The sequence below is a fragment of the Nicotiana tomentosiformis genome, chromosome 12, assembly GCF_000390325.3.
Source record: "Nicotiana tomentosiformis chromosome 12, ASM39032v3, whole genome shotgun sequence".
NCBI classification, from domain to species: domain Eukaryota; kingdom Viridiplantae; phylum Streptophyta; class Magnoliopsida; order Solanales; family Solanaceae; genus Nicotiana; species Nicotiana tomentosiformis.
In genome coordinates, this window is record NC_090823.1 from 79987780 (window position 1) to 80002533 (window position 14754).

Genomic DNA, 14754 nt, shown 5'->3' on the forward strand with positions numbered 1-14754 from the left:
TAGTACCTTTATTGTGCTTTATTTTGTGATAAGATGTAGACGATTGTAAATGGAACGGTCATTAAATTATTATTGTTTGAGATTGGGTTGCACGCTGTAACGGTATTGAAATGATATGATATGAAGAAATAAGGACGAAATATGATATGATCAGATGATGATTCGGTGGGATCGAGTTGCACGCCACAATGGTATGTCTTTATATATTCAAATATATTTGTTGATCGGGTTGCACACTGCAACAATGAAGACTTATTTTATTGTTGTCACGACCCTAATTTCCCTCAATGGGATACCGTGATGGTACTTAGTCTCTAAGACTAGGTAAGCCTAACAATTTGCGGAATAGCTGAATATAAAACTGAACTCAAATCTCAACACATGAAATATAAATAGAACTGCGATTCAAATAATTATAACTCCCAAAACCCGGTAGAAATAAGTCACAAGCTTCTAAGAGAAAATATTAAGTATCTCTATACATCAGAGTTTAAAGAGAATAAGGAAAACAACATAATAAGGATAGAGGGGGACTCCGAGGTCTGCGGATGCTGACAGATATACCTTGAAGTCTCCACGTACGGTCCAGCTCACTGGTATTTGGTTTGGTAGGAAGAACCTGGATCTGCACAAAACGATGTGCAGAAGTGTAATATGAGTACACCACAATGGTACCCAGTAAGTGCCAAGCCTAACCTCGGTAGAGTAGTGACGAGGTCAGGTCAGGGCCCTACTGGAATAAAAGGAAATGAGGCAGAAAATATAATAATACAATGAAATGACTAAGAAATGAACAACAAGAAATTACAGTAAGGTAACATCACAGCAACTAGAGGTAAACAATAGGGGCGTTCCCGAGGTACCACCTCGTAGTCCCAAATATAAATACACAATAGGAGGGAATCTCCCGAGGTACCGTCTCGTAGTCTCAAAAGTAAATATGCAACAGGGGGATCTCCCGAGGCACCGCCTCATAGTCCCAAAAGTAAATATGCAATAGGGGAGCTCCCGAGGTACCGTCTCATAGTCCCAAAAGTAAATACACGATAGGGGGAGCTCCTGAGGTACCGCCTCGTAGTCCCAAAAGTAAATATGCAACTCATAACCTATGGAACAACGGATTTACATAAAGGAATCGTACAGTTAAAGACTGAAAACAAGGTCACGGAAGCAAGTAATTTGACTAAGCATGTTGCACAAATTTTAAGTAACAGTTAAGACACGTAGATATGCGATACTAGGCTAAACATGACAGTTACACATACTAAGGCAACTCAGTTAAGGAATTTAAAAGAAGACTACTCAGCAAGAACCGAAATTTCCATATTTAGCCCGTGTACGCACTCATCACCTCACGTACGCGGCGTTCACATATCACAAATTTTTACAACAGTACCAAATCCTAAGGGGGATTTCCCCCACACAAGGTTAGACAAGTCACTTACCTCAAACCAAGCTCAATCAGTTAGTAAGAATGCCTTTCCCTCGATTTTTCGACTCCGAACGACCCAAATCTAGCCAAAAAAAATTTATATTATAAATACAACTACAAGAAACTAATTTAAATAATAAATCTACGACTTTAGCAAAGAATCAAAAAATCGCCCCAAAAAGTCGACTCGGGCCCAGTCTCAAAATCGGGTAAAAGTCGCAAAATACGAACACCCATACCAAAATTACCATTTTCTGACATCAACACGACCTTCAAATCCTTAAATCTTATTTTCAAATCCCTAGGCCCAATTTCCTCGAATTTCACCTCAAAAACACGTAATCTAGTCGAAATACTCAATGATAATTCAATATTATTGACTAACAATGATCACAAGTGACTTACCTCAAGTTTTCTCTCAAAACTTCTCTCAAAATCACCAAACCCCGCGCTCAAAATATTTAAAATGAAGCAAAAATATCCAATTTCCAGCTTCTGCGTCATCGCTACTGTGGCATCGCAGAAGCGACCACTCGCTCGCATCTGCGGCTTCTTCCGCTTCTGCGTCCACTCACTTCGCTTCTATAGACTTGCTTCTACGAGCCTTCAAGCCACTTCTACAATCCCAGCTCCCTTGCCAATTCTGCTTCTACGGTCCAAAGCCCGCTTCTGCGGGTGCACACTGCGCCAACACGTCCGCTTCTGCGGACAAGCCTCCCAAGCACTCGTCCGCTTCTGCGATCACTCTTCCGCAGAAGCGACTCCGCTTCTGCGACCTTCACGGGGCACCTGCGACCACAGGTCATCTCCTCCAGCCCGTATCTGCGCCCAAATGCTCGCTTCTATGAGATGGCACCTGTGCTCAATCTTGCGCAAGTGCGATTGCACCAGAATTGGTGCACTTCAGTCATTCTCACAAGTCCAAATTGATACGTTAACCATCCGGTATCCACCCGAGGCCCTCGAGACCTCGGCCAAATATACCAACCAGTCTTAAAATTTCACATGAACTTAGTCGAACCTATAAATCACATCAAACAACACTAAAAATATGAATTGCACATCGATTCAAGCCTAATGAACTTTAAAACTTCAAACTTCTACATCCGACACCGAAACCTATCAAATCAAGTCCGATTGACCTCAAACTTTGCACACAAGTCATAATTGACATTACGAACCTACTCAATATTCCAAAATCAGAATTCGACCCCGATATCAAATAGTTCACCCCCAGGTCAAACTTTCCAAAAATCATCCAATTTCCAGCTTTTGCCAATTGGCGCTAAAATGACCTACAGACCTCCAAATCAATATCCGGACATGCTCCTAAGATCAAAATCACCCTAAGGAGCTATTGGAACTATCAAAACTCCATTCTGGAGTCATCTTCACATAATTTAAACTACGGTCATTTCCTACGACTTAAACTTCCATTTTAGGGACTATGTGTCCCATTTCACTCCGAAACCAAAATCAAATCCTCTCGGCAAGTCACGTAACTACAAAATAAAATAGAGGGAGCAATAAATAGGGGTTTGGGACTAATACTCTCAAAATGACCGGCCGGGTCGTTACAATTGTGCCTGACTGTTGTAACTGTACCGTGTTGTTTTTAAAAGTTGAGCAATAGTGTTATTCTGGGGGGGACTCTGATAGTTGACCTACAGGGCCGGTTATTGACTTTACTGTTTCATTTCTATTTCCTGTTTCTGTTTTGATTATTTCATACATGTTTAATGTGAGTGTCTTGTGTCACTACTTCATCGAGATTAGTCTCGGCACTTAAAGAGTACATGTGGTCAGTTGTACTCACGCTATACGTTTTGTGCAGATACCGGTTGATCCCGGCGGCGCGTAGCGAGACTACTCAGATTCAGCTGCTTTGTAGACTCAAGGTATAGCTGCGCAACATCAGCAGGCCTGGAGTCCCCTTCTTTATCCAGTTTCACTATTTATTTGGTATCAGATAGTTGTACTTTATTTCAGACCGTATTTGTAGTATTCTAGATAATCATGAACTTGTGACTCCAGATTCTGGGATATGTTTAGACTTTATCATTTAGTATTCGATCGGTTTATTTCAAATGTTTACAGTTTATTATTGTTAATAATTTGATTCTGAATTGTTAAAACCGGTTAAGTAATTTAGCTAACATTAGCATGTCTAGCAAGTGAAATATTAGGTACTATAACGGTCCCGAGGGTGGGATTCCAGGTCGTGACAAGTTGGTATCACAGCATTAGGTTGCTTAAGTCTCACGAGTCTTAAGTCTAGGGTGTTGATGTTCGGCCAAAAGTATGTATTTTTTTTATATGAATCGCCTTGCATTTTATTCTATTGTTGTTGGTTCTAATGTGTAATTATAATGAGTTAAGCTAATGTTTGTTGTTTACATGTATAAGAATCCATTGGGAGTGAATTGGATTGGATGCACATGAGTTGGAGCTAATAAAAGAAAAAATTGGACAAGTGCCGAATTCTAACGTCCAGGGTAGTGCGTCGCGCTTCCTGTGACGCTAAAACCAGAAGCCCAATCTCGGGAATTATCCTATTTCGACTAGGAGAAGATCTTTTTCAGTCTTAGAGACCCAAACTTGTATAAAAAGGGTGTTAAACCTAAGTTTTTTTTTTTTGGGGGGGGGGAGGGGGGGGGAATCTAACATACATAGAAGGAGAGTTCACGTACGGGAACACAACCCACGCTTGGATGAGGCTTCCAACTAGTTTTTCTTCTCTTCCTTTAATTTTATAGTTTATTAGTTCTAGAGTTGTGGGTGCTACATGAATGTTGTAGTTTGAAGCTTGAATCGTTCTTATTATTTTATCGTATTGGTTTATTTATTCAATCTTGCGCTTAATTATTTGATTTCTTTATCACTAATTGAATACTATCTACGAATCTAGGATCGAATTCGGGAGAGGGAATTCTAGATTGCATATAAGATTGAGTAAAGAAAGATCTTGAACGTGAGCATTGGGAACGGATTTGCGGTTAGGATAGGGATATACCTAATCGCCTTGCTTGGTTATTATACGGAAATTATTAATGCATTCTTGTTAATCCTGATTCCGTAGGAATATAGGCATAAGGTTAGCTTGAATAGGTGATTAGTAATTCGGAAAAATACTACGAGTAACATTAACCCTATCAATCAATAAACCCGATAAACGAATTAGACAGTTTAAGTGAAAGACTCAATGGGATTGTTATCTAACCCATAACTCTGGAATATTTTCTCCCATTGAATTCGTCTCTAAGCTTGCTAACTTATTTTCTGTAATCGCTTAGTTTGTTACTCTAGATTAGTTTTAGTTAAATATTAATACTTTAGAAGATCACTTGAATAGATTAATTATCTTAGTTTAATTTAGTAAATAGTTAATCACAAATCCCCTTGGGTATGATATCTGAACATATAATCCTATATTACTTGTACGACCACGTATACTTGCGTGAACGTTTGGGAGCAACATTTAGCTTGCTAGTAGCGTGTTGAATACACTACAATTAATAGATTTCATAACATTATTATGATCTTTGATTGTGATTTATCTTTCTGAGCATGAGCTAAGCATTTGCTTTGAGATGACTAAGACGAGAGGCTGATGCCACATGGTAGACAGGGGAGGCACCCATAGCAAAAGATAGGGTACCTGCGCAGCATTCAATATAGTTTGTATAGGTAATACTTCTAATACTAGATTGAGAGCATAAGGCATATGGATCGACATGACACGTATAATGTAAGATATAGAGATCCACGGTGCTAGATAAAGAGCATAATATGTCTGCCTTTATAGCTAGATTAGCCCAAGAGCATACTTTTCAGTACAGTTACAAGTACATTGAGCTAATGCTTAACACAACAGGGCATATTTGCCGATACAGTTATTAATATGTTGAGCGCGAGGCTCAGTACAGCAGGGCATACTTGCCATTATAGCCAGTAAAGTGTAGAGTGTGAGACCAAACATAGAAGGGAGTATTTTTAATTATAGATTGTAAGACGTTGAGCATAAGCATTAGCACATCAGGTCATAACTGCCGTTGCAGTTTGAGTAAGACATGGAGTAAAAGAGTCATCTATGCATCATTGAGTAAAAAGAGAGTCCAGAATCAAAGTGTGGTCTTTTTGGACTCAAACGACAAAAATATGTGAAAAAAAGGACTACAATTTTATATATAACACGGTTTGTCACAATCCGAAATTTTCTTCTTCGGACCGTGATGGCGCCTAACATTTCACTTGCTAGGCAAGCCAACGTTACAATAATATTAATAAATTTTTAAACTATTTTTAAATTATTAATAATCAAGGAAACCAAAGTGGAAGCAAAGTTTGAAACATAGTAAAATAATTCATAAAAATAACGGTGTCTAAATACCATCCCAGAATTGGTGTCACAAGTGCACGAGCTTCTAGAATAAATACAAATAAAGGTCTGAATTAAATAAAGTTGTCTGAAAATAAACACACAGCAAAAGTAAAATAGACGGTAGGTCTGAATTAAATAAAGCTGTCGGAAAATAAACACACAGGTAAAGTAAAATAGACGGGGATTTCAGAACTGCGGACGCCATGCAGTTATACCTCAAGTCTCTTCTAGTAGCTAAAATCCGAGCAAGTCTATGGTACGCCGCTGGGACCAACTCCAAAATCTGCACAAGAAGTGCAGAGTGTAGTATCAGTACAACCAACCCCATGTACTGGTAAGTGCTGAGCCTAACCTCGACGAAGTAGTGACGAGGCTAAGGCGGTTCACGTACATTAACCTGTACGCAATATTAATAACAACAATAAATAATAGAAATAAATCAGGTAACTCATTCATAATAATTGAAACCAACCCAGCAGTCATAATCCATTATTATTTCAACCAATTCTGTTGCAGCGTGCAACCCGCTCTCACAATATATTCTCTTTCAATTCTATTGCAGCGTGCAACCCACTCTCCCGATATTTTTTTTTAATCAAGTCTGTCATATATTTATTTCAATCAAGTATATATATAGACATTTAAATAAGTCTGTTGCGGCGTGCAATCCGATCCCCCAATATTGACTTTTCAATAAGTCTATTGCGGCGTGCAATCCGATCCCCCAATATTGACTTTTTAATAAGTCTATTGCGGCGTGCAACCCGATCCCCCAATATTGACTTTTAATAAGTCTGTTGCGGCGTGCAACCCGATCCTCCAATATTGACTTTTAATAAGTCTGTTGCGGCGTGCAACCCGATCCTCCAATATTGATTTTTAATAAGTCTGTTGCGGCGTGCAACCCGATCCTCCAATATATCCATTTCAATCAATTCTTATACAAGAAATTTTCCCAATAAATGCAACAATTAATATAAAATTATAAAACAACAAGCATACAACAATTATGATTTAATTATGAAACAAGCAATGACAAATAGCAATTTATTATAGAAATCAGGAAAAAAATAGGCAGTTTAATATTTAATATGCTAAATGTCAAATAACAATTAAAACACATAATTCAAATAGCATGTAACAATTAATGCAGGAATTCAAGAATTAATATTTGACAAAGAATAGGAGAGAAATAATTATTATAATAATTAATTTATGATTTTTCAAGTAAGCAGGCAAACAATTAATTTGACGACGTATAGACACCCGTCACCTCGCCTATACGTCGTTCACATGCAATTCACATATCAAATAATTTAAGGGTTCTATTCCCTCAAGTCAAGATTAATCACGACACTTGCCTCGCTTTGCAAATTCAAATCAATTATTCAACCACAGCTTTTCCTTTTAAATTTATCTCCAAAAGCTTCAAATCTATTCACAAACAATTTAATATACTCAATACGAATCATAGAAATTAATTCCATATGAATTTACAAATTTTTCGGATAAAAATCCGAAATTCATTTAAATATTCGACAGTGGGACCCACATCTCAAATCCCAGAAAAACTTATGAAATCCGAACACCCATTCCGAGACGAGTCCAACTATACAAAAATTATCCAATTCCGATGTCAAATGGACCTTCAAATCTTAAATTTTTATTTTTGGAAGATTTTATAAAAATCTGATTTTTCTTCCATAAATTCACGGATCCATGATATAAATGAGTATGAAATCATGAAATATAATCAATATAGGATAAGGAACACTTACCCCAATATTTTTCCGTAAAAATCGCCCAAAAATCACCTTACCCGAGCTCAAAAATGGAAAAGGGTTGAAAATGGAACGAATCCCATTTTCCAGAACTTAAGTTCTGTTTCTGGGACTTTTACCCTTCGCGAACGCGGTCAGTGCCTCGCGTTCGCGAAGCACAAATTTGTGATGTCCCATTTTACACTTCGCGAACATGAGGGCTACATCGCGAGCGCGAAGCTTGCCTAGCTTGGCCTTCGCGAACGCGAAGGCAATTATCCTGGCCAGCCACTTTCCCTTCGCGAACGCAGTCACTCTGTCGTGAACGTGAAGCACAAAATGTGCCAGCCTCAATTTGCTCTTCGCGTTCGCGAGAGTACTTTCGCGAACACAGAGAAGAACACACCAGAAGCCTGAAGTCTGCAGAAAACCAGATTTCCTAAGTCCGAAAATAATCTGTTAACCACCCGAAACCAACCCGAGCCCTCGGAGCTCCAAACCAAACATGCACCCAAGTCCTAAAACATCATACGAACTTGCTCGCGCTGTCAAATCGCCAAAATAACACCAAGAACTATGAATCAGACACCAATTCAAAGGAAATTTTTAAGATAACTTTAAATCTTATATTTTTACAACCGGACATCCGAATCACGTCAAATCAACTCCGATTCTCACCAAATTCGGCAGACAAGTCATAAATATTATAGTGGACCTAAACCGGGCTCCGGAATCAAAATACGGACCCGAGGTCAATAAATCCAACATCAGTAATTTCTTAGAAATCATTAAGCTTTCAAGCTTTTAATTTTTCATCAAAATTTCATATCTCGGGCTAGGGACGTCGGAATTCGATTCCGGGCATACGCCCAGGTCCCAAATCACGATATACCGGAATTGTCAAAATACTGATCCGAGTCTATTTTCTCAAAATATTGACCAAAGTCAACTTAGTTCAGTTTTAAAGCTCTATTTTCCATTTTAATTTATTTTTCATATAAAAATTTTCCGAAAAATTGTACGGACTGTGCACGTAAGTTGAGGAATGATAAATTATACTTTTTCGAGATATTAGAATATAGAATTACTTATTAAATTTAAAGATAACATTTTGGGTCATCACACGGTTATTCTTCGCACTATACCTTAACGGTACGTTTGTCCGTTAAGGTATAGCATAGTGAATAACCGCGCTATATTTGAACTTTAAATTGGCGGGAGGTATAGCGCATATGCAGGAGGTGCTTCTATAGCGCCTCCTATATATGCACTATACCTATATAAAAAACGGGCCTTTCACCTTCCTCGACTAGAACAGAAGCTTTTACACCAAAAACAGTCCTCCTCCTCTATTCTTTAACCGAAAAAACTCCATTGTAGCCCACCCGTCTCCCAAAAATTGTGTCTTCTTCGTATTTTAGCAAGCTAACACCGGATCCAAGGCGTTGTCGTGTAGTGGATCTCCTCATTCGCTCGTTTCGGCTTCCAAATCATTAATTTTTTCACATTTTAAAAAACTTTAAATCGAGGTATTTCGACTTACTTTTTGGTAAAACTCATGTATATAAAATGCTTATTAGTTATTTTTTTACTGAGGTCTATGTTTTTTTGTGATCGTGTAATGACCTGGCCGGTCGTTTTGACTATTGCAATCTCGTTCCCCTATTTATTGCTTAAATTGTGAATTACAGTTGTTATTTGGCTTGCCAGGGTAATTGGTTTGGGTCCGGTGATTCCAAGGTTTAGAATCTAAGTTGAAAAGGCTGACCGGATGTTGACTTATGTGTAACGACCCCAGAGAAATTTTGCTAAGGAAATTAAGGTTTGGTGGTGCCGAGGTAGATCAATTGGTGGCACCGATGTGTAAAGGAAAATTTTGTCGGAAAAAGGGTCATTTCTGATACCACTATGCGGTCAGAGAATTAGTCTGCAGACCGCATAATGGTCGCAAAGTGGATCAGGAGAGGGGCAAGATTTGAGGAAATTCTGCGGTGCACTATGCTACCGCAGACCTGTTTCGCGGTGCATTATGCGACCACAGAACAAGTATGCGGGCCGCATAATGACCGCAGACTGGGTCAGTAATGCCCAGCTTTGGAGGCCAAATTATGCGGCCGGTATGCGGACCGCATACCTGTTATGCGATTGCATAACTGCGTCGGAGCTTCCATTCTTCTAAATTTTGACCCGACACAACTTCGATTTATAGCCCTTGAAGCTTATTTTTTAGCCAAAATCTGATATTTTACAGAGAGGTGAGAGCATTTTAGAGAGAGAAAGCGAAGACTTAGTCATTTATCCATCAATTCTTGTTTAAAGTTGATAGCATCCTAGGAAGCTCAAATCTATTCAAGGACAAGAATGAAGCTTTAGAATCTCAAAGAGGGCTTTTAACAATATGTCAAGCTAAAGAGTTGCAAAACAAGGTCATTAGACTTCAAGTGCAAATAAAGAAGTTGTTAATTGGGATGGAGAGTTCAAGGATAAAGGATAAGAGTTGTCTAGGTATTATAATTATTTTATGGTCTAAATTCATGTCCAAGAAAAAGTGGATTAGATCCCAAGAGAGACATCCTCTGAAGAATGTCCAAATCAGGCCACTATTGGACCTATTTGGCACCTAAAAATGTGTCCAAACTTGCAGCCCAATAAGTCCTACATGAAGCCATATTTTTATAACATTAAAAGGACTTACTTGCTTCCCAAGAAAGTTAGGCATAATAGAAGTTGGGTACAAGTTGGTGCCAAGTTGCTTGCAAGTTGCCTTCAAGATTTCCAAGATCCTATCCATGATTGGTTTTCGACTTTCAAGATTCTATCCAAGATTGGTTTTAACTTCTTTCCATATATTTTGGTACTAGATTTATTGCTTTCCTAGGTAGTTAAGGTTATGTTTTCCTTTTCCTAAGATTGTTGGAGTTACTTTTCAATATTGACTTGGTTTTTGTTTTCTAGTATTTTTTCCTTTTCCTAAGGTATTTGGACTTGTTTTCCAAAATAGTTTAGGACTTTATTTCCTTATTTTAGGTAGGAATTTCGTGATCCCCTCTCTGTATAAAGGGGTGTCTTCTTTGTTTTTAGATTTTTAGATGATTATAGACAATATCAATAAAAATTATGAGATTTTTCTTGCACTCTTGTGTGTGGCTACTCTTGGATTTATTCTTCAACATTTAAGACTCAACTTAAGGTGGTAAGATTAAACTCTTTGGAAATCTTATATCACTTCTAGGTATTCAAGAAAGGTGATAAGTTTAGGCTTATTGTTGTTCTTGTTATTCTAAAGGATCGGGTTTCACAATCTATCTCTTGTTTTTAATTCTCTACTAAAGGCGATTAGTTCTTTGTTAGATAATTGTTGTTGTTAGGATTCAACTTCAAGAATAGACTTCTTGAATTCAAGAAACTCTTTCTTGAATTCAATCTATCTTTAATTTTCCGTTGTTTCTTTTGTTTCTTTATTTTCTTTTAGCTTCCGTACGTTTCTTGATTTTCTTTAGTAATTCTTGGATCTCTATCGTGTTGTTATCAAGTGGTATCAGAGCATAGGCTAATCAAGATTTCAATCTTGATAATCTTGGGAGGTTCTTGAGCAAAACAAAAAAAAAAAAAAACACAAAAAAAAATTGAAAATTAGCCCCAAAAAAAAAGCATTATGGCTCATTATTATTTGTAGAATTAAGTGTTATTTAGTTTCTAAGTGAAGAAAGGAAACAAGAAGAGGGGATCCTAGTTCTTGAAGATTAAGGTAACTTCTTTCCTTATTCTTGTGGGTTTTGGGTTTCCTAAATTTTTTCCTTATTGTTTTTTCTACATAACCGATTCCTATTCTTCCAAGGTTTGGTCCTTCACTTTCCTTTTCTTTTTCTAACTCCATATTCTTATCACTAAGGGTTGTGACTAGTAAGGTTTATTAATAAATCTAAAGATTAACGACCAAGAATTGCTTTGAGTGAAAAAAGGCAAGAGAGGCGAGAACATTAGAGGAAAAAGTCAAATTTGAGCGATACATAATTCTTCTAATCTTTGTTCAAGATGTTTCAAACAGGTAGTTATAGTGAAAGGAGGCGAGCTATGACTCAACAACTTGAAAAATCGAACTTACAATATACCGAATGGAAGGAAGATAATGGTAAAATTATTTTTCAAACAAGAGCTAAAGTGATGTTTGCGATTTGTGCTCTTAGAATTGACAAAGAGTTTGGCTATAACTCAATTAGCACTTATATGGTTGAAATATTGAACTTGCCTTGTGTTGAGCATATTGAACCCTACATGTTGAGAGGAGTAAAGGTAGATAAAAGAGTGTTATTACTATTCTCTATTGGAAGGTATGAGGATGCGATCTGGTGTGATGTGATTCCCATGAATAATTATCATATCTTGTTGGGAAAGCCATGGTATACCTATAGAAGAGCTTCATATAACATGAAAAAAAATAGATACTCTTTTGAGGTTAACGGGAAGAAACTTATTCTTGGACCTTTGACTCCCTCACAAATTTATGAAGATGAAAAGACTGTTAAAGAGAATATGAAAAAATATGAGAGAGAAAAGAATGAGAGGAGTAAGGGAGTGCAGGTTGACATCCCAATAGAGGAAAAATGAGAGATTGTATTGAGTGAAGAGAATGGGATGTCAATTGAGAAAAAGAGTGAGCTTGAGGGAAAAGAAAAGAGAGAAGGAAATGAGATAAGAAAAGTCTTTGAGGTAGAGAGAGAAAAACAAGAGGGTTTGAGTAAAGAAGAAGAAAAAAACTTTAGTGAGAAAAAAGAGGCTAAGGGTGAGGGAAAAGTTAGTTTTGTGATAAAAACCAAAGAGAGTGTAATCAAGAATAAAATTTCTTTACTTCCTAACCCATTAACTCATTCTTATTTTAGTTCTTGTGATTTTGTGCAGCCACGTGTTGAAAGACCTTTTGAAAGGAGAGGTGAGGCACGAGAAATGGTGGCAAAGGATCCAACTGGATTCCAACATGAATTAGGCGAAATTAATTCTTGTTGGATGGTGGAAGATAAAAGCTTGGTTAAATTCTTTGTTATTGAACCTTTTGACTATTTTAATTCTTATTTACAGATTTATAACATGGAGTTTCCTAAAGCCATTGCTAAGCTGGAATCATTGCATAAAATAATACGAGGTGATGTTGTTCCATTAGTAAATAAGTCCAAGTATGATATGTATAATTGGTTCATTCACATTCTTGGCCTTCCTAAAACACCTAAGGTATTTTTGGAGGTAATGAACTATACTCTTATTTCTTATGTTTGTGACTTTATAATTTTTGTGTATGATGATATTTTGATGCATATCAAGTCATTAACTGTAATATCTAAGTTAAAGTGTAAGAGTAATTTGCTTCCTTTTGAAATTGAGTATGACATAGATGATTATGCATTCCAACTTGGTGGAAAGATGCATGAAATTTATGAGAAGAGGCTTGCTAATGAGTTAAATGTTCTTTCTTCTCTTATTCAAGTGTCTAATGAGTTTTCATGTGATAAATTGCTAGAATGTGAGTTTTGTTGTTTGATGGGAAGTCATTCCTCTAGGCATGTTGATTGTGAGCCTGTAAAAGTATTTGCTACTATTAAAGAGGATATGCATGATTATTGTGACGTTAGTGATCAAATACTCTTTCATAAACCTATCTATGACTCTTTCTGTGATAGTTTGAGCAATTATGTAGAATCCATTGATGTTGCGAATATTATTGGGGAAAGTTATAATCATGGGCTTGAATGTATTGAAATTTGTATTTTGGAATTTATGGGTTCTTCTGACCTTTCTAAGAATTTATGTGCTTCTTTGAATAACTTACATGTAGAAGAATCCACGAGATTTATAATTGATACTTGGCTATATCATAAGAGTGTCTTATTTGATACATGTGGCAGAGATACTTGTGTTAAATGGATGCAAGACCAATATTTTATAATTTCTTTGGCATGCGCATGTTTGGACTACCTTATTGACAAGATCGCATTGCAAATTTTATTACATAGTGCATCTAAGAGATGTTTTTATTGGACAACTCTAAGTAGGCATAAATTTTATTGGGATGATGATGTCCATATAATTTATAAAGGAGTATTTACACCTATTAGGCTTAATTGGGTTAGGTGGATACATGGTCACTATCTTATTTTATTCCTACCATTTTTTCAGATTAGTGGATGCCATTTACTAGTGTGACTTCTTTTTCTTACAAGGTCGAAATTCGAGGACGAATTTTCTTCAAGAAGAGGGGAATGATAGCATCCTAGGAAGCTCAAATCTATTCAAGGACAAGAATGAAGCTTTGGAATCTCAAAGAGGGCCTTTAACAAGATGTCAAGCTAAAGAGTTGCAAAACAAGGTCATTAGACTTCAAGTGCAAATAAAAAAATTGTTAATTGGGATGGAGAGCTCAAGGATAAAGGATATGAGTTGTCTAGGTATTATAATTATTTTATGGTCCAAATTCATGTCCAAGAAAAGGTGGATTAGATCCCAAGAGAGACATCCTCTGAAGAATGTCCAAATTAGGCCACTATTGGACCTATTTGGCACCTAAAAATGTGTCCAAACTTGCAGACCAATAAGTCCTACATGAAACCACGTTTTTATAACATAAAAAAGACTTATTTGCTTCCCAAGAAAGGTTCAATAGGCGTGATAGAAGTTGGGTACAAGTTGGTGCCAAGTTGCTTGCAAGTTGCCTTCAAGATTTCCAAGATCCTATCCATGATTGGTTTTCGACTTTCAAGATTCTATCCAAGATTGGTTTTAACTTATTTCCATATATTTTAGTACTAGATTTATTGCTTTCCTAGGTAGTTAAGGTTATGTTTTCCTTTTCCTAAGATTGTTGGAGTTACTTTCCAATATTGACTTGGTTTTTGTTTCCTAGTATTTTTTCCTTTTCCTAAGGTATTTGGACTTGTTGTCCAAAGTAGTTTAGGACTTTATTTCCTTATTTTTAGGTAGGAATTTCGTGACCCCCTCTCTATATAAAGGGGTGTCTTTTTTGTTTTTAGATTTTTAGATGATTATAGACAATATCAATAAAAATTGTGAGATTTTTCTTGCACTCTTGTGTGTGGCTACTCTTGGATTTATTCTTCAACATTCAAGACTTAACTTAAGGTGGTAAGATTAAACTCTTTCGAAATCTTATATCACTTCTAGGTATTCAAGAA

General features: G+C 36.8%; 1 protein-coding gene across 1 annotated transcript in view; it reads right to left on the reverse strand.

Annotated features, from left to right (window-relative positions):
* Positions 1-5764: 5764 nt before the first annotated feature.
* Positions 5765-14754, reverse strand: part of LOC104114545 (importin subunit alpha-4-like) — a 47751-nt gene continuing 38761 nt past the window's right edge. The window contains exon 9 of the mRNA XM_070192269.1: positions 5765-6096. Coding sequence (XP_070048370.1) covers positions 6048-6096 — 49 coding nt within the window. The 3' untranslated portion in view covers positions 5765-6047. The remainder of the gene's footprint in view (positions 6097-14754) is intronic.